The sequence below is a fragment of the Equus asinus genome, chromosome 14, assembly GCF_041296235.1.
Source record: "Equus asinus isolate D_3611 breed Donkey chromosome 14, EquAss-T2T_v2, whole genome shotgun sequence".
NCBI lineage: Eukaryota > Metazoa > Chordata > Mammalia > Perissodactyla > Equidae > Equus > Equus asinus.
The window spans coordinates 45,059,667-45,086,411 of record NC_091803.1 but is presented as its reverse complement, the minus strand read 5'-3'; the positions used below and the strand labels follow the sequence as shown (position 1 = coordinate 45,086,411).

The window sequence follows — 26,745 nt, the reverse complement described above, 5'->3', positions numbered from 1 at the left end:
GTAATGTTCCTTCTAGATTGGGGGTTTTCTTATTTGTAAGGTTGCACACTTTGGGATTTAAGAGTCAGGTAAAACCTTGATCCCCTTCTTCCTGTGTCCGTGCTGTGGCAGACACAGAACTCTCCTTCCAGAAAGGACTCGTGGCCCAGCTGTGAACGGTGTGGGCGGATGACAGCCTCCAGCTGTTAATGCCTCAGGCCTACCTCAGCTCTTGAGCTGCCGTGCTTTTGTCAGGTCGGCCCCAGCCAGTGACTATAAGGCTGTGGTCCCGGGTCCTGGCCGTTTCTGCGTGATGTGGGATTCCTCTAATGGGCAGCCCTGGCTCTGGAGTCCCCTGTGAGCTGCCAGGAGCTGTTAGGTCCGCATCCATGTCTGACGGCTCCCCCTGCCCAGTCTTGCTTCCTCCCTTTTCCTTTCACAGCTTGGATCAATGTCCTGTGGCTGCTATAAAAAATGATCATGAACGTAGTGCCTTAAAACGACAGTCATTCATCCTCTCACAGTTCTGGAGGCAGAATCAAGGTGTGGGAGGGCCGTGGTCCCTCCTAAGGCTCCGGGGGAGGGTCCTTCCTGCCCCTTCCAGCTGCTGGTGGCTCCTGGTGCTCCCTGGCTCAGGGCCACGTCACTGCAGTCTCTGCCTCTGTCCTCACGTGGCCTCCTCCGTCTGTGTCTGTCATGTCTCAAGTCTCCCTTCCTTTTCTCTTCTAAGGACACAGTCTTTGCTTTTCAGGCCCTCCCTGGTCCAGTGTGACCTCATCTTACCTCGATGACACCTGCAAAGACTCGTTTCCCAAATAAGACCCCATTCACAAATTCTAGGGGGTTTTAAATCTATCTTTTGGGGGACACTATTCAGCTCCCTGCTCAAGGGTGACTCCCTGGCAAACCTTTTGCTTCCCGAACTCCACCTGGGCGTCTGCTTTTGGGAAACCTAGCCGACCTGCTTCCTTCCCTCATCTGGAGTGTTCCGGTCCTTGCATCTCTCTTAGCTGTCTCACTTCTGCTTCAATATTTGAGTTTTGCCTCTCTGCGTTGCTTGGAAGCCACCTGAGGGCAAGTGTGTGTCCTTCCGTACGATTCCAAGTGCCATCTCCCATTTATATGAGTGAATCAGTGGACTAGAGAGGTCTTGGAATCAGAATCAGACAAAGCAGGTATGAATCCCAGCTCATGGACTACTGGGTACCTGGTATGCTTTTTTTTTTTTTTTTTTTTGGTGAGGAAGATTGGCCCTGAGCTAACATCTGTTGCCAATCTTCCTCTTTTTTTTCTCCCCAAAGCCCTAGGATATACAACTATGTACATAGTTGTAAGTCATTCTAGTTCTTCTATGTGGGACGCCGCCATAGCATGGCTTAATGACTGGTGTGTAGGTCTGCACCCAGGACCCTAACTGGCAAACCCCAGGCCTCCAAAGCGGATCATGCAAACTTAACCGCTCAGCCATGGGGTCCCAAGAATTAAATGTTTAAATTCCTGTGTAATGGTGTGGAATTCACCACTGTCTCCTCTACACCATTACGACCCCTTCTGTCTCTTAGGGGGCCTGTAAGTTCCTTTGAAAAGGTTGGGGGGGGGCACGTGGAGAAGTTCCGTTGGGGCCCTGCAAAGGCTCAGGGGACCAGTAGGAACCCTCCTGGACCATCCACAGTCTTTGGGCAGCTGCTGCTGCTGGTGGAAGGCTCTTTCCACATGGTGATGTGCACCGTCGGCCGGGCTTCTCATCCTGGGTGCCGCGATCTTCTCTCCAAGGGCGAGGATGGCCTATCGGCGTTGGTTTGGCAGCTTTCTCTGGATAGCAAAAAGGCTGAACACCGTTTCTTTCTCTCTTCACTCCTGCTAGAGTTATCCTAATCCTCCCTAAGGCAAGGAGGAGGCCTCTGACTGATGCAAAGTCTTACATAAGGAAGGGCACAAAGGAAAAGCATAAAGATTATTCCAAGTTCTAATCCCATGGCAGGAGCAAAGTGTGTCACCTGCCTGGGCATCATGCAGCAGCTATTATGAATATCACTGCTTGATCTCCCAACGTTACTGTACTTGTCGTCGGGATGGAGGGGGGGGGTGACGGGACAGGCTGAGATGTCAAGGTGGAAATTCTGCTGACGAAACAGATAGCAAGGAAAGGTGTGTGTGCAGAAATACCCTGTTTCTCATCTTTTCTCTACCGGGGAGAGGGAGAAGCTGCAGGCGAGTGGGGGCGTTTCCGAGGGACTCCCGTGGTTTTGCATTCTTGGTGGGCTTTCCAGGAGCTTGAAGGCTGGAGAGGAAAAGAGAAAGTCAGCCTGGAGGTGGCTTAACCGCACCACGGTCTTTCTGTTTGCGAGGTGGTTTGAGCCGAGGATGGCTCCATCTTTAAGAGTCGTGCATATGGGGCTGGCCCGGTGGCGCAGCAGTTAAGTGCGCATGTTCTGCTTTGGTGGTCCGGGGTTCGCCGGTTCGGGTGCAGACATGGCACCTCTTGGCATGCCATGCTGTGGTAGGCGTCCCACAAAGAAAGTAGAGGAAGATGGGCACCGATGTTAGCTCAGGGCCAGTCTTCCCCAGCAAAAAGACGAGGGTTGGCAGTAGCTCAGGGCTAATCTTCCTCAAAAAAAAAAAAAAAAAAAAAGAGTGGCTTGTAGAGAAGCAACGTTTGAGCTTTGAGTGTGATGGGTCGCTAAGTGCGAAGTGCAATTAGAGACATGATGATGATTCTGCTCTGCGCTGTTGTCTGCCCCTCCTCCCTCCCTCTCCACTCCTTCCTTCTCCTTAAGGCACTCGTGTTCCCAGAGCCAGGAGACCAGTGGGCCTGCAGGGAGGGAAGGCCCCTCATTATTGTACCGGGCGCTGTCAGAATTAGAACTTCGGGCCCCTCAGCTCCTGCGGCAGCCGACCAGGCTCTGATGAAAGTTTCACGCGGTTTTTCTCTTCCCTTTTAAGCCTGTTGGGACATTTTGAGCAGAGCAGAAAGGGGTAGAGTTCGCCTTAATCCTTCTCTGTCCCATATTTCTGCCTTTAAGTGGATCTGAGCGCGAGCCTTGTAATTATCTCAAAAATAGACCCGATAGCCAGGCTTCTTTTAGGGGGTTTCCTCGGCGGGGTCTGATGAAATGGCGTGGCGAGGAGCAGAGAGCCCGTTGGCAGGGCGGATGGATGGCCCTGCGTCTGTTAATCTCACATTTCATCTCGGTTTAAGCAGTCTCTGAGCTCATTAATTGTCTTTCTGAGAAGGGCCAGGCATTTATCTTGGAGAGCCATCTAGCTTCGCTGAGTTCATCCAGCCTGAAGAGAAGGGAAGGGACAGACCGTAGCTGGGTTTTACTGAACGAGAGATCCAGGTTACATAGGGTGACGGCTCTTGATCTGTTTTGCCTGATTGCCCGCCAGAAAGCATGCACTGAATGCTGCCCCACCAGTGGCATATGAGAGTGTCACCTCCCCACACTGTCACGGCAATAAAGATCTCCTGTTTCCTCCTGACACAGGTAGAATTCTGTCGACACCCAAGTCGTACAAACAAACATAAAAGAAACCCAGAGAGCCACCTAACGTCCACAGAGCACCTGTCTGTTTTTAAAAAAACAGATACATGGTAATTCAAATTTTACGAGAAGGATAAAGTAAAATGACTCTTTATACATTGTGATTTTTCTTTTTTAACCATTCAGTCCCTCTGACGCATTTAAAATAGATTTTGAGTGTCGATGACTAGGGGAATAGTTAAATAAATTGTGGTGCATCTTTTGTATGGAATTCTACGCAGCTGTTAAAAGAAGAAATGATGGCTCCACATGAGGGGTTCTCAGCTAGTGGTTCCCTGGGGGGACCCTTGTCTGGAGACATTTTTGCTTGTCACAATTTGGAGGGAGGATATGGTACTGTCCTCTGGTGGGTAGGGGCCAAGGATGCTGCTAAACATCCTACAATGCATAAGATGGCCCCCTCTCAACAAGGAGTTATCCAGTCCAAATTTCCAACAGTGCCGAAATCGAGAAACCCAATGCGACATGAATGATCTGGAAAAGATAGTCACCCTCTATTGATAAGTTTATAAAAAGCAAGTGTTGCAGATCAATATCTATAGCTCTGATCCATTTTTTTAGAGTATCTTGGCGTGTATGTATGTTATATAGGCAGGTATGTTTGTACACGTTTACGAAAAAGGCTAGAGGAATACCTGTCAAACTCGTATGGTGATTATTTTTTCAGGGATGAGCTTGGCAAATAGTTGGAACTTTCTTCATTTATAATTCAGAAAAGAGGGGTGAGGAAAATAATATTGATTGGGATTTACATAAATTCAGTTGAGACCCTACCTTTCGAGGATCACACACACTGCAAGATGGGTTTCCACAGGGCAGCACGTTGTCGTAAAGAGCATCTGTTGCATTTCAAGGGTCTGTTCTCTGAAGCTGAGCCGGATGAATGCTATAAACAAGATTTTTATAGGAGACTCTTTCTTTTCATTGCCCTGTGTCTGCCATTCCTTACAGTCGAGCTTGGCAATGCTAGGTTTTTATTTCTTAAGCAAACAAAGCAAAATGAAACTCCTAATGTGGGGGAGTAAATGGCTCCAAGTGGTTAAAGATGCATAAAAATTCTTTAAAACCACTTCATGGCACGCTGAGATGACCAACACCCGGGAAAACAACGGCTGTGGAATATTTCATTTTGAACCAAATTGTCCTGCCCGTCCATCCTCTTGCTTTCAGCCAAATTGTTTTCAGCCACACAAAGAGACGCGTCCAGAAGCCTTTGAAGAGTCTATTATTATGTAATTATTCTGCAATAACCAGACCGGAAGGAGAGAGAGCAGCGCGAGAGACCCAGCTGCAGCGGACCACCAGGGACTGAACATGGGGATGAGCAAGAGGAGGCGCCCAGGACTCAGGCTCATGGGCTGGGAGCAGCGGAATGCCCTTCTGGGAGCCGGGAGAGGAAGAAGGCGCAGCTGGTGCGAAGGGGAGAGCTTGGCTTGGGCCGTGTGGAGTGGAAACGTCCGTGGCCCGCCCACATGGAGAGTGCGAGAGGACAGTCCATTCTGTGGGGTCGGGAGCTCAGGAGGGCAGTCAGGACTGGACACGCACGCCTCCTACAGGAGGTGGGAATTGTGGTCTGGGTGGCACAGTAAATGGTCCCAAGGGCAGGCGAGTAGGAGGCACGCGGGGCGGATTCGTAGAGGATGCTGGCGTTCCTGGAATAGGCGCAGAGAAAGGATGCTAAAGGGGGAAGCGCTTTGGGAATAGAAGTCAGAAAGGGGACAGACAGAGCTTTAAGAAGGGAGTGGAGGCCTCCGGGCAGGGCGAGAAGGGGGAGCGGGCCGTGGTTGAGCTGTAAAGCTGGCTGGGGCATCGAGGGCATCAGGGAGTAAAAGAGAGAAGCCCAGAGCTCACCCTCGGCTTCAGAGCTGCAGCCTTGCCTGTATTTTACGATTCCCTGATTCCCATCTGTTCCTCCCTCAGACGGTCAGTGCCATCAGGGGTCTGGTCCATTTGGGCTCCCTAGTGTATCTCTCGTGTTGAGCCCAGTTCTGGAGGGCGGATGGAAAGAAGCAAAGAGAACAGAGCTGTTGTAGTTTGTAAAGGGGATGAGGGAGCAAGGAAGAGAGGGGCGAGATGTGGATCCGTTCCCGGGCCCGGAGAAGAGCCTGGGGTGAGGTCTTTGGAGGAGAAGCAGCTCCTCCTTCGGGAGTTAATCCAGCATTTTCTCCATGAGGACCTGCTTCCAAATTGTGGCTCCAGCTTAGAGTCACACCCCCGGCGATTTCTCTTTACATGATGGTCTGTGCTGGCTGGTCCCAGCCCGTGTCCGTGGTTAATCTGTGGGCTTGACCGACGGTGATAATATACAGGCTAATACCAGCTCTTCACACTCAGGCCTCTGCGCGGCTCTGTGCTGACCCGGGCCCGCCGTCTCTCCTTTCATCCCCACGCCCACCTGTGAAGTAGGATGAGACTCAGCAAGGGGTGCGGGTGGGAGGTGAGGGTCGAATGTTGCCTTTCCCGATGGTCAGGTCTGCTGGGCAGAGACCTTGGGCAGCATCCATCTCTTTGTCTTTAAGGTGTCGGTCGGTCCACCCCACGGGGGCTCCCTTTCGTGAGGGGAGGAGCTGAGGGCTGAGCAGCTGGGATGCTTGGCCGTGTCTAGGTCCCTGTGGACAGGAGGGGACACCTCAGCTCCCAGGGGCCTGAGATCTGAGAATCCTCGTAGCGTGAGGTCTTTCTGGGTCAGCGAGGGTCTCTGTGGATGCCCACTGGAAATCCTAGCTTGGGGCCTGAGGTGCTTTCAGGAAGGAATAAATCCCTGCGCCCCTATTTGGGGCTATTGAGCTGACTATGGTATGACTTTTGGTTCTGTGAACATGTGCTGAAGATCTTCCTGTGGCTTCCCAACTTGCTTAGAAAAACATCCCAAGTCTGTATGTCGGCCTTCAAGGCCAAATGTAGTCTGGTCCCTGCCTGCTGTCCTGATGCTGACTGCCACCAGCTACTCTGGCCTTTCTGCTGGCCCTCGTCTGCTTGTGCCTGCCCCAGGGCCTTTGAACCTGCCCAAGGCCTATTCCTACGTTGAAAATACTCACTCCAGATATGTCTGGCTCCTTCTTGTCATTCAGCTTTCAACTCTCCCTGACCCTCAATGTATATCCATCATTCTCCACCCATAACTCGTTTTGTTATCACCAATGGGCTTATCACTATCTGATATTATCTTCATTTATTATTTATTTGTTACCTTCCTTATTTGCTATGTTCTTCCTTATTTGCTATGGTAAGCAGGGACTTACCATCTTGTATATTGTTAAAAACGCAAAGCTTACCACAGCCCCTGGGGCCTTACATACTCAATGACCATTTTTGGAGTGAGTGAGTCAAATATTTCTTTCCAAGGAACGTAGTTATTTTGTCTAGGAGAAAAAGAGAGTAAAAGTAATGGTTTCAATGCAAAACTCACCATTTCTTGTCTTTGTCTTTGTTCTATGCAGGATCTCCTGTCCCTGGCGTACAGCCTGGTCGAGGGTCAGGTAAGTACTCATTTTGTCCTAATTTAGGATTTTTGTTAAGTATAGTGGAAATGAAGGAGGTAGGAGAGTCTCCTGTGCAAAATCACCCCAGCCACATAGGGGGCATGGCTAAGGAGGGGGTGGGCATAGCCAGTGCTGATAGCCTATAGTTTTCTTAATGTCGCCTCCCTTAATGGAGGAGCTCCTGGGCATCACTGGCGTATGCTTACCACCAGGTACAATGCTGTGCCCAAGGCAGACATCTCTAATCAACCACAGCACAATTCAACCCTCATATAGAACAGTCACTATGAATGGATCTGGGGAAGGCTGATGAGATGCAACCTGCTTGGGTAGCTTTAATGTGTGAGCTGTAGAAATGAGGTTGGTTTTGCCAGGGGTGGGTGGGTGTGTGGGTGGTTAGATGGCTTCTTATTAGGAAGGATGAGCGTGGTCGTGAGGATGGGAATCATTTCCTTTGCCTCCTTCTCATCATTCAGCTTTGACGGTGAATGGAGGGAGCCAATTTTCCAGCATCACACCACGTTTTTATTAGCATTGAAGCCACCAGAGCTTGGCCATGTAAGAGTATAATTGAACCAAACGGATCTATACCTTGGGGCCATGCAGTTTTTTTTTTTTATTGATTCCAACTCTACATTATTATTGTTGCTTAATGAGGAACTAATGTAATTTCTAATGAAGCCACATGGCCCTCGGATAGATGAAGTAAGGTTTTATTTCCCTCGTGTTGCTGTATCCTCTCTTCAATTAAAACCCGGGTAGGAAAATTAATACAAATGTGAGATTTTTTTTTTTTTCTGAGATTAGTGTCAAGACAGCAGCTTTTTATTACATGTGTAAATTTCCCGTGTGATGAGGTTGGAGGGGTGCGTGGCTGGCCCTTGAATGGACTGGAGGTGGTTTTGGTGACAAAGGAAGCGTCAGGGTCCCTGTCCTTTGAGTGGTGATCTGTGCTCCCACTGCCCCTTCTCCTCCTGCGGCGGCACTGTCCGTGGGAGCGCCCCTCCCCAGTCGCCTGCTGTTGGCTGCCAGTTGTGAGTTGAAGCATTTGAGTAGCTGCGCTTCTTAAAAATAATTTATTGAGGTTAAATTCACATAACACAAAATTAACCATTTTAAGGAAACAATTTAGCAGCATTTGGTCCATCCACAACGTTGTGCAACCGCCACATCTATGCAGGTCCAAAACATTTTTATGACCCCAAAAGGAGACCCTTTTAGCAGTCCCTCCTCATTCCCCCCGCCCCCCAGCCTCTGGCAACCACTCCTCTGCTTTCTGTCTCTGTAGATTTCCCTTTTCTGGAATTTCCTAGAAATGGAATCAAACAATATGTGGCCTTTTGTGTCTGGTTTCTTTCACTCAGCGTGGTGTTTATGAGGTTCATCTGCATTGTAGTGTGTGTCAGAACTTTGTTCCTTTTATGGCTCCATAATATTCCATCATACAGATGGGCCGCATTTGTTCATCCATCCATCTGTTGGTGGACACTTGAGTCGTTTCTGCCATTTGCCTGTTGTGGACAGAGCTGCTGTGCACATGAGTGTGCAAGAATTTGGACACCTGTTTTCAGTTCTCCCGAAGGTACACCCTTCGGAGTGGCATCGTGGGATCTTATAGTAATTCTGTGTTTAACTTTTTGAGGAACTCCCCAACAGTTCCCTCCTTTCAACAAGAGGAAACTGAGACTCAGCGAGGTCTCTCCAGTGTGTGCTGGGGTTCGGAGCCAAGATAATGATAACAATTTGTTGGGTATCGGCTGTGAGCCACACGATAACAGTTGTATTAGCCTCATTCTCCACAGCATCTACGTCTTATCATCCCCCCTTTCTCTACCATGGGCGGGACGGTGCTGAAGCTCAGAGAGGTGAGGCAACCTGCCCTCGTCACACAGCTTGTAAGTGTCAGAGCTGGGATTTGAGTCCAGGTCTGTGCATCTCCGCACGTCTTCTTGCTGTGACTTCTCCAGACTCCCCCAGGCATCCACATTTTCCATACCAGTGTGGTGCTTGATTTTTTTTTTAAAACCTCATTACCATTCTGGCTTTTCTGGACCCACATAGCCCCCAGAGCATCTTGAGATGCTAGAAAGTTCTAAGTCAGTTGTGAGAAAATGGGAATTCTTCTTGGGGGTAATGGCATTCCGTTTTTCTTCCTTCCTAGTAGTTTAGGAACCAGCACATTTGCAAAACAGATGATCTGGTGTCTACGGTCAACGTGATTATTGTTTTTAACCAGCGTCGCATTCTGCCTTCTCAGTACTTTGGGTGACGTCCAAATCTGTCGTGTGGCATTGTTTGTCCTTCTTTCTCCCTAGAGGGATGTTCCACAAAACTGGACAGGGGGGTCTGGGTCCCTAGTGTTGCTGGCCACCCAGGAAGCTGGAAAAGGGGTGCTTCTCAGGTGAGAGAGAGAAGAGGGTGATGAAGGTGGTGTGAGGGGTGGGGGGTCCCACCCTGGGGAGTCCCTGGCTCCCCAGGCACCAAGCCGTTAAAACTCTGCTGGAAAGTAACTTCCCGGGGCCTGCCCTGCCCCCAGGACCCCTCTCCTGAGCGTGATAAAGCAGGAAGGGGAGCTGGGCCCTAGTTACACCTGCTCCGTGCCCAGGTTTCAATGGCAGTAATTCTCTGACCTTTTAAAATGCATAAATCTCCTTGGCAGTGGCATATTTCTCAAGCTTAGCTTGGAGTGGAGGCCGGGGCTCTGGGAGACACAGCCATACCAAGGAGAAGATTGATGAACCCCGGGGGGTCTTTTCTGGAAACCTGCCATGCCCACGGCCCCACTCAGGGCGGTTCGAGTAGAAAAAAGAGTGTTTTTGGCCAGAGTGTGAGTCCTTGCGTCGCCTCCCAGATGGATGAAAGCAGGCAGGCTGTTTTTCAGATTGCAATGGATTTATTCCTTTGATCACCTGCCGTCCTCGGCCTCCTCCCTGAGTCTGACGGATGCCCTGTTCTCATATCTCCCTCAGTCTCCGTCACAGGGAACACGGGGTGAGAATCCTATTATCACGGGCTCTTTGCCTCCCTTCCAGCACCCCAGGGAGCATAATAACCGCTGTGGTCGGCGGGTCCCTTCTTTTTATCCTTTCCTTCCTCCTGCTCCAGAGCAAGAGGTGTGGGAGAGCCCAGAGAAAAGAGTCTGGCATTTCTCAAACATCTACTGCATGCCGGGTGGACCCCCCAAAAGAAAGGTTATTATTAAACCCATTTGCAGGTAGGGAGCCTGTTGCTCAGAGAGGCAAATAACCAACCCAGGTCACCCAGCTCACTGGTGGCAGGACAAGGATTACAATCCAGGTTCGAATGACCTCGGAGTATTTGCTCCTTCTGATGCTGCCTCAAGAATGGGGAGAGGCAGTGTGGACACTCCAGTGAGCCCCCTTCCCAACGTCCACACTCCTCACTGATTTCTCAGACCCGTCTGGGCTGGGCCTCAGCTCCTTCCGTCAGCGGTGTGTAAATTCACAGCGCCCTCCCCGTTCGAGAGGCTGGGACGGGCTTCCCAGCAATCGTTTCCTAACAGAAGGAATGCTCTCCCTGCTCAGCAAGTGTCAGTTCATAATTGCCGGTGTAATTAGAGCAGGATTTACCATCTGTGCCTCCACGGATGCTGCGTGGCTGTCTACATAGGTAGCTCTGGCTTAGAAGGATGTCTGGCTGCCCAAGGAACCATGGTGTCCTCAGGGCCTCGTGGAACCACGCGGAATCACCTGCCCGAAGGACCCAGGCAGATCCAGGGGCTTCCCGTAGCTCCGAGAATAACAGCCCGACATCAGCGGGCTCCCAGGCGCCTTTCTGACCTTGCCTCTCCCGCCCCCTGATCCCGTGGGCTCTCAGACCCAACGTCACTGCCTTGTGGGAGCCTCTGGACGACTGGTCAGCGTATTGGCATCTCTTCTGCCCCAAACATGCTCTTTTCCTTTGCTCTATTTTATCTTCCTCACGGCACTTAGCATATCTGAAATAATATTCTTCTCTTGATCTTATGTTTATTTACTTGATTCTCTTTTACTAAAAATATAAGCTCCTCAAGAGCCACATCTTGCTTACTCGTCTTCCTGAGTCTTGTTGGTGAAAACTTGAGACCTCAGCTGACACCTTAATACTCCCGTCACACTTCATCACATCCCATTGTTTAACCTCGTGACTTTGTTTTTCTTTTTTTTTTTGAGGAAGCTTAGCCCTGAGCTAACATCTGCTGCCAATCCTCCTCTTTTTTGCTGAGGAAGACTGGCCCTGAGCTAACATCCATGCCCATCTTCCTCTACTTTATATGTGGGACGCCTACCACAGCATGGCTTGCCAAGTGCTGCCATGTCTGCATCCGGGATCCGAACCAGTGAACCCCGGGCTGCTGAGAAGCAGAATGTGGGCACTTAACCGCTGCGCCACCAGGCCAGCCCCGTGCCTTCGTTTTTAATTACTTTGTCCACTTATCCTTTTTCCTTTGTGTGTGGAGGAAGTCTGTAAATAAGGTCTTCCTAAGAAGAAGTGCCTTACCTTTTTATTCCATTGGATCCCCAGCACTTGGTGTGATGCTGGTATGGAGTAAACTCTCAAAGCACATTGCATGGATGGGTGGATGGATGCATGGATGGATGAATAAATAAACGGGCAAGTTGGCAGAAAATTCTGGAGTTTACAACCATCCTCCAAATAAGAACAACTTTGGCGTTGTTCCATCTGAGATTATTCAAACTCCCCCCCAACCTCCAACAAAAGCATCAGTCAAGTGCTCATGAATTTCTAAGCATTAGGAACTTATGGTCACAACATGGCTTAAAGCTAATCTCCATTTGTACGTTACTATAGGCTGAGAACATAGCCTGTGTAATGGGAGGACTTCACGAAAGGCCAGCTCGTGCATCAGTGCATCACTTTGTGAGACACCCCTTGGACCCTCGTAAAGGTGTGCTGTCAATCTGACAAATCTTATCAATTTTACAACTCAGGAGGCTTGGATCTTTTGTTGCTATCTGAGATGGGTTGGTCGGGGTCTCCTGGAGCTATTAAATTTCTGTCAGTCTCTCATGGTACTGGTTAAAGTTTGTGCTTTTTTTAAAAATATATTTTGAGCCCAAGTCATTTGACTCACAAAGACTATTTATTGACAAGCTTGGTTATGCATTAGCCTTTTATTAATATCAAATGGCCATCTTGAGGTTGGTGAATGCTTCTTGCCTTGGATTTTCCTGAGATCAATGTTGCTTTCCTGTCTGTCTTTAGTTCCCCGGAGCTGGCTACCTCTTTTCATTGTAACTCTTCTTTCTTCATTTCTTTTTGTTGCAAGTGTCTCTTGGAAGTAGTCTGGGGATGGATTTTGTTTATTCACTCAGTCTGAGAATCTTAGCCTTTTCATAAAGGAATTTTGTATATTTGCCATGATAGATATGTTTGATCACCTGTCATTAAAAAAAAAAAGCTTCGTTTCTTTTCTCCCTTCTTGGCTCTGTAGATTTCTGTTTGATTCGCTTTGATCTTATGACTTGGAAGGTAGGCATCCCATTATTAACTGTACACGTGGGTGCCTTTCACTTCTTTGAAAAGGAGACGGTGACCTTTGCTTCTCTAATAGAGTCGAGAATGAAATGGCATCTTTGAACTCCGTCCAGGCAAGATGAGGACATTGAGCTCACTCACCTGCACTTTGCATTTCTCTGCACCTTCTTCCCTCATCTTGCCAGGCTTTGTCACTATACCTGGGACCTTCGGAGCCAGCTTAATGTCCCTGAGTTATAATTGTGACATCATCATAGTAATAAGTAATGCTGTGGAGCGGTTACTATGTAGCAGGCACGGTGCTAAGCACCAGCTGTAGAATTTCTTACCTAATCTTCGCGACCACCCAGTAAGGACTACCTTTGCCTCCAGTTCTAGATGGCCAAGGTGAGTCTGGGAGGTTTCATATCTGCCCGAGGTCACACATGTGAGTAGGTGACAGAGCCGTTAGTACCTGGCCCTGGCTCCCAACCATGGCTGTTTTGTCCACTGTCAGAAATGACTGCTGCCAGCTGGACATGCCTTTGGAAATGTATTGACCCCCGGAAGCTCATTGAGGCTCTCACCTGCTGTTTCCACTCTTAGTGCTCCCTTCTCCAAGGAGATTTGCATTGTGGACCCCAGACTCCTAGAGCAGCGCCACTCCCATTTGCCTGCCTAGACGATGCCCCTGGGGGCTGTTGTTAAAATGCTGAATCTGATGCAGGAAGTCTGGACTGGGGCCTGAGATGCTCTGTTTCTTATCAGCTCCGAGGGGATGCTGCTGTCACTGGTCCGAATGCCTTTCTATGATAGCAACCTTCTGGATTACTCCAGAACCTGATCACTCTGCCTGCTTAATTGGCCTTGTTTTTATTGATGCTGTAGCTCATTACTCTTTAATGCAGTGGTTAAGCAAGTAGACCCTGCAGACAGCTGCTTCGATTCGAATCTTAGCCCTCTTCCTCACTCACTGGGATACCGGCACCCCTCTTGCTGGGCTGTTGTGGGGTTTAAGCAAAGTAAGGTAAATGAAGTCTTTAGAACGGTGTCTGACACCTGTTGAGGGCAAGGCACACGCTTGGTATTCTTATTTGCTCCATCGAAGCCTTTCGATTCATCACTATACAAACCTTTTGTTCCCTCCCTCCTCCCCCAGCTCCTTTCCCCGCCTTTGGGGCTTGTGCAGACCCTCCCTGAACCTCCAGGTTCTTCCTGTTTCCTCTACCCAAATCCTTTCCTCAAGATAGCTGGAGTTCTCACCTCTTCCATGCAGCCCTCCTGATTAACCCTTCTCCCAGTTGGTCTTATAAAAACGTCTACCTCTCCATCCAGCTACAAGACTACATGTTGAACTTTTTGTAACTGATGCTTATTGTGTATATCCATTTGGAAAACACACTTGCATGAGCTCTTTTGGGCTGGAGGTAAGACCCTGGGGCGATTTGAATAAGAACAGCCTGCCCTGTTGAGCTTTCTGCAGGCCTGTTCTCCCCAAGTGGCTTGTATAAGCTGAGATTCAAGAGGAGATTGTTAGGATAATAAAGGTTTAGGGGCTCATGGGTGCAAGAGCGATGGGAGATGAGGAGAAAAGAGACACAAAGTAGCTGCCATTGGAGAAAGATCAGAGACTTTTTCTTTTTTTTTAAGATTGGCACCTGAGCTAACATCTGTTGCCAATCTTTTTTCCCCCCCTCTTCTCCCAAAGCCCCCCGGTACATAGTTGTGTATTCTAGTTGTGGGTCCTTCTAGCTGTGGTGTGTGGGATGCCACCTCAGCATGGCTTGATGAGCGGTGCCATGTCTGCGCCCAGGATCCGAACCAGTGAAACCCTGGGCCCCCGAAGGGAGCGTGTGAACTTAACCACTTGGCCACGGGGCCAGCCCCTGATCAGAAACTTTCAAAGGGAATTGTTGGGAAGTTCTTCACTGTTACCTGCAACATTGTCCTCTTTCCCACCAACCTGTGAACTCTTCAGCAAAATGTCCATGTCCTGCTCCTGTTTTCTGGTGTTGGCTCTGTTTTGGGGGGTGGTGATGTGGAGCTAGGTGTGGTCTTGAGATGGGCACGGCAGGGGTCGAGTTGACGGGCTGGCAGCCGTCTTCGTCGGCGGCTCATCTACACGGAGGTGGCACTCAGATGTTAGTAGTTTTGAAAACTTTCCAGGTGATTCCAATGTACTGCCAAGGTGGGAGACCCCTGACGTCGAGGCACGTGCCCCACATTCATTGTGAGGGGGTGTTTGTAGTGTTACGTTACCAGAGCAGTTGTTTAAAAAGGCAATGGTCGTGTTTCCATGTCATGTAAGTTTGGGAAACAAAGCTAATTAGGTTTCTTCACTGCAGGACTTATCAGCACCTTCAATATGCTGATAATATGTTTTGGCCGTACAACCACTTTGAGGAATCTCTCTTAATGTCATAAAATCTTAACCTGAAGTCTGCTTTTCATCTGTGGGCCCTCGAGCCAGTTTCAGGGCAACTGGAGTTCCACTGGATAGCCTTACATCTGCAGATTTGATGATGATGATGGTGCTGTTGAAGGAGACAGTGATTTTGATTATGATCGTCTCATGACCAAGCAAAGACCCAAAGATCCAGGAAAGAAATGCTCAGTCCCCCCCCCCCCCACCCTCCTGGGGCCAAGCTGTCTTCCCTACCAGGTGGCCCAGACTGTCACTTCCAATCTGGGAACGGGGTCTTACTTTGCATAAGTGATTGAAGTAATTGCACTGACGGTTCTTTTTAATCTACGAGGTGTCGAGTATGGAGGGGACTGCTAAGGAAGTTAGTTTTGATTTTCTCTCGATTGATTTTGATCCACTGTCAGCGCCTTATTGCTCTCCTTAATTGCGAGCTCCATATCAGGGAGCGGGGGTCCACGTGACACCAAACGCTTCCCCTCTTCTGATGGGCTCGTGGGTCAAGATGGATCCCTCACGGCTGCTTCTCCTGCAGGTGCTTCACCACTTTCGGATTGCAGAAAGGGCTCCGCGAGATGCGAAGATGCAAAACGGAGTGTCGTGTCGCTGAAGGGAATTTCGGGCTGGGGCACTGTGGTCCTTCCCCAGCCATTGGGTGTGACGTTTCCCATCAGCTCAGGCAGAAGGGATGTGATGGGTAACTCAGCTCACCCAACGCCAAATGTAGCGCCCCTCGCTTCTCACTGCGCTTCCCGGTGGCCAGCCTGGCTTACCCGCTTTTAGGCGACTATTCTTCACTGCAGCAGCTCGGTGGGGAGGGAGCAAGGAATCCACAACCCGCAGGACTGAAAATTCTGCATCCCCCACTTCCCCTGGAGGAGCAGGTGACAGGAGAGGCAGCCAAACATTCTCCATTCCACAGCCAAATGTTACCTCCTCCCTGGGGGCTCAGCTTGGTGGAGTAAATTTCAGAGCCTTGGCATTTTTCATCCCAATTTAGGTTAGACTAGCAACGGGAGTTTGATTTCTAAAAGTGGGGCGGTGTTCGCCCCATCCGATCTGAGCAGACAGAGGGTTAGAATGGACCCAGAGAGGGCCGGCTGTGGGCGTTTATGGGGCTGCGTGCTGCTGGCGGCAGAGTTCCCAGTGTGCCTTCCAGTAATGACTAATAAATGTGCAGTTATTTAATTTGCAGTCAGAGCTGCAGCGTTATCCATCACCTAGAACGTCTATAGCTCCAGACAGTGAAAGCCCCTTGCGTGAAGAAGTGTGTCTGTAGCAAATCGGCAAGCATTTAAAGTCAAATAGACACACGTAAAACATACACAGGGTAATTCTTGTTGGCCTTATGAGCACAGGAGTAGAAGCACCAGGCAGCACTGAGATGCCAGCCCAAGATTCAGACATGCAGGTCGATGGATGGCTGGGTAGCATCTGTGTATCTCTCCAGGTCCACCTACTTCTCTTCCCTACCCTGCACTGTGCCCTGGGAGGCTTCTACCAGGCTCCCTTGCCCACTGGCTTCTAGTTGGGTTTGGACAATAGGGAGCCACAGCAGGTTATGGGAAGAGGAAGGAGGGCAGAGCATTTACAGACCCTTCTCCCTCCTGTGGGCTGCTGCATTCCTAAACTAAAATCTCAGGCAAACCTGCATCTGTATTGAGGCTCAGAGATGGCGGCAGAGCCTGGAATCCCACCGTTGCCAGCTCCAGAGAACTTTATTATCTCTCAGGTTCCCCTCCCCTCTGCCTACACCTTTACAAATAACCCCCGTATTAAATTCCTCTCCAATTATCCTAATTTGAGTGTGCCATCTGTTCCCTCCTGGGACCCTGGCTCATACAATGGGCAAGACATGGCTTATTCCACTATGGAAAAATGGAGTCACAGTTTAATGCCAACTTTTCAGAGGGACCTCCCGACCCCCATTACTCTGGCATCCATTTGATTTCCTTTATGGCACTTGTCAGATCCAGGTGCTGGCATTTGATTGACTTGTTGCTCATTTCTGACCCTAGAACAAGGACAAGAAGCACAGAGAGGTTAGGTGACTTGCCCAAGGCCACACAGCTAGGAGAGGTTAGAGATGCAATTTGAACGTAGATCTCTGATTCCCAAGGCCTTGATCCCACAGCCACGCCCAGAGGCCAAGCTGCAGGTGGAGTACTATTTCCTTAGAATCACTCCACCCCTGTCACCTGTATTCATGGTAGACAGAGAAAGCTTGGGTTTCCTGAAACGTTCCTTGAGCCTGAAGTTGCCCCCTCTTTGCCACCAGGCGTTTTGCCCAGATGCAGAGGCACAGACGGTCCTCAGTGTCCGGGGTCCCTCCCCTCCTCTGTTCCCTCTCCTCGTCCTCCAGCCCAGCCACCAGGAGGTTGGGGGCCTGATCCTTGTCCACAGGCCCTTCTTCTCCAGTCAGGAGGTGGTTTCCATGTCCAGGCCTGCTGGGCTCTGGGGCCGCTCAGATGCTCAGGCAGCGGGGTCCTCCCCAGAGACGGCAGCTGTCTCGTGTTCGCAGAGTGACTTGTGATCTGGTTTCCTTTCAAGAGGAGACACTCGAGAGAAATCCCTGCCGTGCTCTGTAGGCTCGCTAATGATGTGTGTTGAAGGGTTTGGCCACAGGTCGAAGCGATGGGGGATCAACTCCCTCAAAGGCCCCCAGGGAGGATGAGAGAGAAGCACATGCGTCCCCGGGCCCCGTCTAGAGACACCTCGCCCATCTGGACATCATGTAGAGAGGAAGAAACAACACCTGCGGCTTCGTTTCTTCAAAATACAGGTGTACAGAAGAAAACAAAGCACGTTGCATGATCCCATCACCTAGGTGACTCCTGCTGACATTACAGATGCACTTGGTTAGACAATAGACAATTCAAATGAGACAGAAAGGTACAAAATGCCCCATCCCCCCGGTGCCCCAGCCCAGCTCGTCCTACTTCCCTATGACTTCTTGAATTTCTCCTGGAAAAGTCATCTAAGGCTAAGCTACTGTGTCTAGGCAGCCTTAAACATTGACACCAAAGTGGCCACACACAACACACTCTTGTGACTTGATTTGTTTCTTCTTGTCTTAAAGCTCTTCCCGTCTCAGCACCAACGGGTCTATTTCTTTCTTCGTGATGGCCGCCCAGTATGACCTCATTTGGATGTACCGTGATTTGTTTCATCTTGACAGTTAGCTTGTTTCTCCTGATTTGCTCTCAGAAACAATATTTCAGTGAACATCACTGTGCATACATCTTGTCACATTTGCAAGGAAATCCATATAGAATGTATCCAGGGGTGGAACGGCTCAGTCAAAGGTCAGAGCGCTGTAAATTTCAGTGGATGTCGCTAAGTTACCCTTCATGACGGTTGTAGCCAGCTGCACGGTGATCACTGAATACGGGTGCTGGTTCCCCACGTGAGTCTGTTAATTCTCAAAATACTCAGAGACGCTCCCTGTCAAAAGTGGGGGAGTTAATCTGTTCTTTCCATCGTATTGGTCCACACAACCTCTGTGGTGGCACCTTTCCTGTTGAGTTGATTTTTCTTTTCCTGTCTGGCTCCCTCATTAGACTGGTGTCATCAAAGGCTGGATGGGAGTCTTAAATTTAGCACCCTCACCCAACTCAGTTGGTAGCTTCCCATTGACAAACACACTTGTTGGCTTGACTCTCTCAACTGTTCAGTTCCACACGACGACTACCACGGAAACACGTTCTCAGCTCTCGGGGATGTGGCTATCACCCAGCTCAGCGTATGTGTCTGCTTGATCACGGCCGTTTGCTGTGTCCTAGAAAATGAATATCCTGGGTACCTCACTCAGGCTAAAAATTTCTCGGTCAGCCTCTATATGACTCTGCTCAGGCTGCTGTAACAGATTAACCACAGACTGGGTGCCTGAGACACAGAAATGCATTTTCTCACGATTCTCACAGATGAGCAGGGACTCATGACGTGTACCAAGAGCGGCTGGTGGCACGTACATCCCATCTGCCACCAGACAGCACTGGAGGCCGGAAGTCAAGGTCAAGATATCTTGAGATTGGTTTCCTCTGAGACTTCTCTCCTCGGCTTGTAGATGGCCATCTTCCTGTGTCCTCACGTGGTCTTCCCTCTGTCTGTGTCCTAATCCCCTCTTTTTATGAGGACGCCAGTCATATTGGATAAGGGTCCACTCTAATGCCTTCGTTTTCCCTTAGTTACCTGTTTAAAGACCTTATCTCCAAATACAGACCCTCTGAGGCACCGAGGGCTAGGACTTCAACACGTGAATTTTGGAGGGGCGCAGTTCAGCCTAATTCACAATTAGGTAGTGAGGACAGGAACCCTTGTCCCGGTTAGGATCCTACACCACAAATTTCACTGCAGTGAGTAACGTGATAAACCCACCAGACATCGCTTTTCACCATCATGATGCCTTTTCCAGTCTCTTTCAGAGACCCAGCACTGACACGACTCTTGGTCCAGGTGAGCCATGACGTGTCTGGGGTGATAAGCTCGGGCTTTAGTATTGCTCAGGCTGTGGACACAGACGAGTTTCTTGTGCCTTGCGCTCCTGCACGCTGAAAGAGTCTTAAGCTCCGTTCTGTACTTGGGAGCTAGGAGTTTGCCTCCCAGGCCAAAGAGAAGATGGACAGATGTGTGTGTGGCTATTTCTCCGGCTTCTTGGAGCGAAGCCAGGTTGGCTGGTGAGCTGCGACTTTTCAGGGGTGAGGCCCATGGAGGAAAGAGAGCCAGGGCTGCTCGCAAGACTCAGTGTGTGAGCCAGGAAGGAAGACAAAGGAGGCGCTTGATTCAGATTTAATTTTCCACGCTAACACTGATGGATTGTAGGCAGTGCTGTGTGTACCCAGATTCTGAGACCACACCCAGCGTCACTAAGAAAGAATGTCTTGATGGATGAAGGATGCCTGCCAAGGGCACAGGGCAGATTATGGGGGCGTTCATGCCATTCCTGCTTCTAAATGTGCCACCATCAGGCACAAAGCAGACCCTCCTGCCGTGTGCCCCCTCCAAGAGGCATCTGGGCGAATGGCTTTCCCTGGGAGTGAGGAGAATCTCTTTCGGCTGTTCACTTCCTGGACGAGAGATGTTCTCAAGGTCCTAAGAGACAAACAAAGGATGAGAGTCATTGTTCTCTGGAGGCTGTAAGCAGCTTGTGGGTCAGAAAATCGTTTTTCAATCCCTTGCTTTTGAATTTTCTCTAAGAAGTGACCCAACAGGGCAGATACTACCTGTCACCTATCACAGTCAACGAAACTGGCCACACATCAGTGTCACAGAGTTCCAGCCACAGAAAGAACCTTGAGGTCTGTGGCCCTGTGGAGGGGAGTCTTTAGAAAATTTTGCAAAGCTTGACTTGGGGAGAGGGATATAGATATGCTCATCGTCAGGGTTCAGAGTCCTTTATGCTTAGGGTTCCACAATGGGATATAGTCGCCTTTTCTTCTGGAGTCATTCTGGGAGCATCCATAGTGCTGTCTGGTGGCAGATGGGATGTACGTGCCACCAGCCGCTCTTGGCACACGTCATGAGTCCAGCCAGATGCACTTGGTCCCTGCTTATCTGTGGTCACTGCTCTTTCCCAAGGCCGGCTCCAGATGCCCCCGGGGGAAGCCTTGCTTGACTACTCCATAGGGTATGGTTTCCCTCCCATTTGTAATACAGTGGAGTTGCTCTAGATTTCCAAGACTGCTTCCGACCTAATTGTTTCGGGTTTCCACACCCTTCAGATCGCATCTTATAGACTGACAGCTTCCTGTCTGTATGGCCATCCTGGCTGTCTGGCTCCATGTTTGGAAGTGTGAAATACAGTGAAGCTCGCTCCTTCTGGATACGTCAGTTTGTCTTTCAGAATGCTCCAGGCAGGATCGGAGCTGAAATTTGCCTTCTCATCTGCTGATAAAGCAAAGGCCTATTGAGTGAATACAAATATGGATGTGTGTATCAGTTGTCTATTGCTGTGTAACAAATTACCCCAAAATTTAGTGGCTTAAAACAACAAGCACTTATTATGTCGTGGGTTCTGTGGGTCAGGAGATGCACAGGGAATGAGCAGATGATCTGCCTCAAGATTTCTCACAGACGGCCCTCGAGATGCCAGCTAGAGCGGCGGTCACTAAGGCTTGACTGGGATGGGGCTGTTTCTAAACTCACACAGAAGGCTGGTTGGACTGAGAACCTTAGGCCTTTGCTGGCTGTTGGCTGACACATTAGTTCCTTGCCACGTGGGCCTCCTCACAGAGCGGCTCGTAGGGTACCAACATCCTTTAGTGAGAGAGGGCACGCAAGGCAGAAGCTGCAGTATTTTGTAACCTAACCTTGGAAGTGACATCTCATTGCTTCTGCCTTATTCCTTTCATTAGAAGCAAATCACTAAATTCATCCCATATTCAAGTGGAGGGGATGAGGGTGTGAGGACCAGGAGGTGGGGATCCTTGGGCACCATCTTGGAGGCCGCCTACCACAGAGTAGTCAATGGTGTGTGAGTAATAACAACGCTGGCTAACAGATATTAAGTGCATACTAAAGGCCAGCTACCATAATCAAAGACTTATATGGATTTTAGAACTTATTCCTCATTGTGACTCAAAGAGAAGGGTACCACTGTCCCCATTTCACAGATGAAGAAATCGAGATTTCCAGAGGTTACCTTGTCCAGGCTGTCTGACTGTGAAGCCCAGGTTTCTAACCACAAGGTTCCATTACCCTTGAACTCCTTTAAGGAGTCTCCTTAAACGCTGTCAAGATCTTTAGAAGAGGCCGTGACTGTGCACCCTGCGTGGGAACACAAGACTGGACAGGGATCGGGGACTGAGGTAGCATTTGTGTTCAGGTTCCTTCTCTGTCCCCACTTCACACTGTGACCTTGGGGATATTATTGTCCTCTTGGACCTCATTTTCTCCATCTTCAAAATGCAGATGATAATCGTTCTTACATTATAGGATTATTATGAGAATTGAAAGGGGGCAGCACATGAAAGGAACCCAGCTCCTCGTAGGAATTCAATGTGAGCTATCCTCCCTGCTCCCCAATAATTAATTCGAATTTCGACAATTCTTTTCTCTCCCCTGAAGCACTTCCTCTAAGAACCGCCTTATTCCAGTCATCCTTTAAAGTAATAATGTTTAGAACTCAACAAAAATGCTCTGCAACGCAGACTGCCTCGCCCCTAAGAAGTCCTAGTGATGGAGACTTGACCGCAGGGCCGTCAAAGTGGCTGAGCCTAACTTTGAGTTCTATCCAGGGTCGTCTTACTTCCTGAAACCACCCACGATGGAGAGAGCATTTGGAGAGAGGGAGGAGGGGCTCCACGGCTTCTCGTTCTCCATCTGACCTCCAGCTTGGATGTCTTAACATCAGAGCAAGGGGAGAAGAGCCAAAGAGGCCAAGGAGAGCCTGCACTCCTGGAAGACATCAGTATTCAGCTCCATCACTGTTTAGAGGGGACACTTTTAAGTATGGACTCCCTGGCATGGGCAGATGGGGAAGCTGGAGGAAAGAAGGTTTGGGCAGATGGCAGCAGGTGCTCGGAATGCCCAACTGCCGGTTATCTGTCAGGTCTTCTTGATTTGGAGGAGACGATGCTCTGCTCAGGGAAGTGCCTGGAGTGTCTCTGTCCTCCCCCGTCGACTCGACCTGTCTGTCAGTTCTATCTCTCTCTCTCTCTGTGAGAATGTGAGTCCACTTCTGCCTTTACTTGGATCTGTCCCAGGAGATAGGAAAGACATTGGCCAAGACTCAATGCCCTTCCCGTTTCTGAGCATGAGGCAAGCATTGGTAAGACTTGGGTATTTTTTTTTCTTTTAACTTGAAATTTTCTTTAATGGTCCAGGGATTTAAGAATACAATCCTAGACTCCTTTACTTGGCTTAATAGACCTGGAAAAGTCAGAATCCCGTTTGTCTTGTCAGCCTTGTCTCATACCTCATTCTCATTATCCCAAACACTCTTGCCTCAGTGGAGATTCAGGTCCCCCCACATCCCTCCAGGCTTTTGCACAAGCTTGATGTTATTCTCAGAATGCTTTTCCCCAGCTTCTCCCTGTTCCTTCACTGTGAGAATTCCTGCTCATTGTTCAGGGCTCAGCTTAGGTGTCGCCTCCTCTAGGAAGCTTTCCTGGAGTTCCCTAGACTAGGTCAGGCTCCACATTACATGCTCCCAAACCTCCCTCTGTTTTTTCTCTTCCTGGAACCCACTGCAGCTGTAACTACGGTTATAATTATCTATCTAGCGTCCAATTGCCCCAAAGGTCTGAAGACTCCCTGATGGTAGGAATAAGGACCATCGTATTCTTTACTGTTTCTTGAGTTCCTAGCACATAGCACAGGGCCTGGGAAGGAAAAGATGCTCATTTATTTATTTATTTTTTAGTGAATGAAGGAATGGTGTGGAAAAATGAGAGAGGAGGAGAGATTCAAAGATGGTATGAGAGTCAGAGATCTCGCAGGACCTGGCAGCATGGAGTGGCTCCGGGCCACTCTGGACTGTCGGGCGGAACATCAGGATGAGGTGAACTTGGGCTCTTTTCTCCCAGAAGCTCAGGTCCAAAGGCTGTGTTCTGGGGAAATGGAGGCACTAGAACCTACTTTACTGTGTCTGGGATTCTCTAGTGTCCTTGAGACAATGGCACATGGAGTCTAAGGAGCAAGAGAGGGAATAGTTATGTCTTCCAAGATGCTGGAGATCACATCTACCTTGCAAACATGGGGAGCTTTATCACACCTCTTTTTGTCCTCGGTGTGCTGCACCTTTGATATGCATTATCTCCTTGAAACAATGATGGTGTTGATGGTGATGATAGTGGATGATGTTGGTGATGATGATGATGGAGGATAACGGTGATGGTGAAGGAGGATGGTGGTGGTCATGATGGTGAAGGTGGTAAAGATGGTAAAGGAGAATGGTGGTGGTGATGATGGTGATGTTGATGGTAATGGACGGTGATGGGGATGTTGGTAATGGAAGATAATGAGGATGATGATGACTCAGGGTGATGATGAAAAGATGGAGGATGATGGTGGAGGGTGATGGTAATAATGATGAAGGATGATGGTGGAGGGTGATGGTGATAACGATGGAGGGTGATGGTGATAACGATGGAGGGTGATGGTGATAACGATGGAGGGTGATGGTGGAGGGTGGTGGTGATGAGAATGATGGAGGAGGATGGTGGAGGGTGGTGGTGATGATGAGAATGGTGGAGGATGATGGTGGAGGGTGATGGTGATAACGATGGAAGATGATGGTGGAGGGTGGTGATGATGAGAATGATGGAGGATGATGGTGGAGGGTGGTGGTGATGAGAATGATGGAGGATGATGGTGGAGGGTGGTGATGATGAGAATGATGGAGGATGATGGTGGAGGGTGGTGGTGATGAGAATGATGGAGGATGATGGTGGAGGGTGGTGGTGGTGATGAGAATGATGGAGGATGATGGTGGAGGGTGGTGGTGATGATGAGAATGATGGAGGATGATGGTGGAGGGTGGTGGTGGTGATGAGAATGATGGAGGATGATGGTGGAGGGTGATGGTGATAATGATGGAGGGTGGTGGTGATAATGATGGAGGATGATGGTGGAGGGTGGTGGTGATGATGAGAATGATGGAGGATGATGGTGGAGGGTGGTGGTGATGAGAATGATGGAGGATGATGGTGGAGGGTGGTGGTGATGAGAATGATGGAGGATGATGGTGGAGGGTGGAGGTGGTGATGACATAATAGCTAAAACTCAAGTGACTGATTTACATGTCTTTAGTCTGCCAAGAGCTTCAAACACATGATGTCATTTAGTCCTTGCAAGGACATTTTCTGATCGCTTCATTTTCCGGCACTCTTTGCATGTTCCTAAATGAGAACACCATGGCGTCCCCTAACTTTCCCAAAGTCAGGCTGCTAGTAAGTGGCAGAGCCAGGCCTGATCTCCAGCTCTGACCGACACTGAAGCTCTGTGGGCAGACTAGTGAGAATGCTGGGGCATGTTTGCTCTGTGGGAGTCTCAGGTCACTGACAGCCCCACGCTGTCGTCGTCTTCTCTCCCCTCTCTTCTCCCTTGACTGTGCTCAACTCTGTGCTTACGGTGGGGAGCCAGGGGCCACGGGGTAAGCTGAGAGTTGTTAGTTGCTCTTGGAAGGAGGATAGAGGACAAGAAATTGTGCATAATCATCATTAATGTCCAGGGCTTGTCCCCGAGGGCTGGGATCTGAGACGGTGGCCTCAGTCCTGATGCAGCCGGGTGGGCTCAAAGCAGTTCTGAAATGAGACAGATTTGGGTTCAAACCCAACTTTTAGCCCTAACTGGCTATGTGACCTTGTCTCTCCTTGTCTTAGGACTCAATTTCCTTGTCTGTAGAATTGGGATAATGGTGCCCACTCATAGGGCTGTCATGCCGTGTGGTAAGTCCTCACATATTAGCTGGTATTATTGTTGCCATTATTATCGTCTCATGAGCTCGGAGCCACCCAGAGGAAGTGGAACCATCATCCCCTGAGCTCTATTGCATGCCAGGGGCTGGCACAATGACCTCACTTGGCCTCCATGCCGACCCTGCAAGATGAGTAATTTCCCCGTGTAGCAGACGGCTCTCTGAGAGGTCAGGGAGCTATCTCAGGGCCATGCAGCTCGTTAGGAGCCAGGGCTGGGATGTGGTACTCAGTCTGAGCTCCCAAGCCTTCTCCTTCCCCCCCCAGACCCGGGCATTCCAGGCAGCCGCCAGCCTTCTTGGCACCATAAGTGCTGAATCCTGGGACCTCCCACAGCCCAGAGCATCTGGAAGGAGGTCAGACCCAGGCCTGGGCTGTTGTTTCCAAACGCTGTCGATCTGGGTGCTGCCAGCAGGCTGACCGCAGCCAGCGTCTCTGGGATCAAAAGTCCGTGAGCTGCAGCTGCTGGCCTGGTGTGAACTCATCCTCAGCTTCTCCATGTGGCAGAAGCTGGATGGGTCTCAGGAGCTGGATTCCTATGGCCCCTCTGTGATTGCTTAGTACTGCTTGGAGGAGGCAGGGGAAGGGGCCCTCTCTGCCTGTACTGTCTAGCTCAGTTCGGTAGCAATAACAGCTACCGATTAGATTCTGAGCCAGACGCACAACCCCCTGAGGCGGGTGGTATCACCTCCTCCTCTCACAGAACAGGCAAGGGAGGTTAAGTGTTTCATTCAAGGTCACCCAGCCAGCCATGGCTGCCCCACGGCTCCCTGACTCTTAGCCACAGTGCCCCACCCTCTGCGTGCGGGGCCTCAGGGGAGGCAGAGAGGAGGAGAGCCCTGGGAACCCAGCGTTGCTATCCTGAGCCCTCTTGCAGGTGGAATTGCTTTGGGATGCTGACAGCTTTTCAGAAGGGCATCTCCAGCTGCTGCGGTGCTGAGCTGAGGGCCGGGGGTTGCCGGTGTGGACGGGCCCTGCCCTGGCTCCTCTGGCCGCTCCCGCCTGTGAGCTGAGAGCATCTGCAGCTCTGAAACTTCAGGGAGGTCTGGCCACTGGATTCCAGACCAGAGCCGGGAGCCCCAAGTTCATGGGGCTGCCGCGCCACCTGCAGGCCACGTGCTGGTGGTGCAGCTGCCTCAGCCCAGGGAGTTTTTTTAAATTTTTAATCAATTTTCTTTTTAATTGAAGCATAATAGACCAAAAGAAAAGCAACCAATCTCAAGCGCACAGCTTGATGAGTTATCACAGAGTGAATATATCCGGGACAGGGGCACCCCAGACCCACCCTCCCCGGCACCATCTGACTCCTAATTCTGTGGGTTCATTTTGCCTGTTTTGAACTTTGCGTAAATGGAATCGCACAGGGTGCACGCTTCTCTGGCTTCTTTGGCCAGCAAGAAATGCATACGTAACGTTCACCCAAC

The 26,745-nt window shown here is 49.9% G+C and overlaps 1 protein-coding gene across 22 annotated transcripts in view; it reads left to right on the top strand.

The window, feature by feature from the left end:
* Positions 1-26,745, top strand: part of RBFOX1 (RNA binding fox-1 homolog 1) — a 1,969,097-nt gene that overhangs the window by 164,961 nt on the left and 1,777,391 nt on the right. For all 22 annotated transcript variants that reach the window (XR_011494338.1, XR_011494337.1, XM_070484972.1 and 19 more), the window contains exon 2: positions 6,965-7,003. Coding sequence is in view for 20 of the 22 variants with exons in the window: in XM_070484972.1 (XP_070341073.1) it covers positions 6,965-7,003 (39 nt within the window). In the remaining 2 variants the exon portion in view is untranslated. The remainder of the gene's footprint in view (positions 1-6,964; positions 7,004-26,745) is intronic.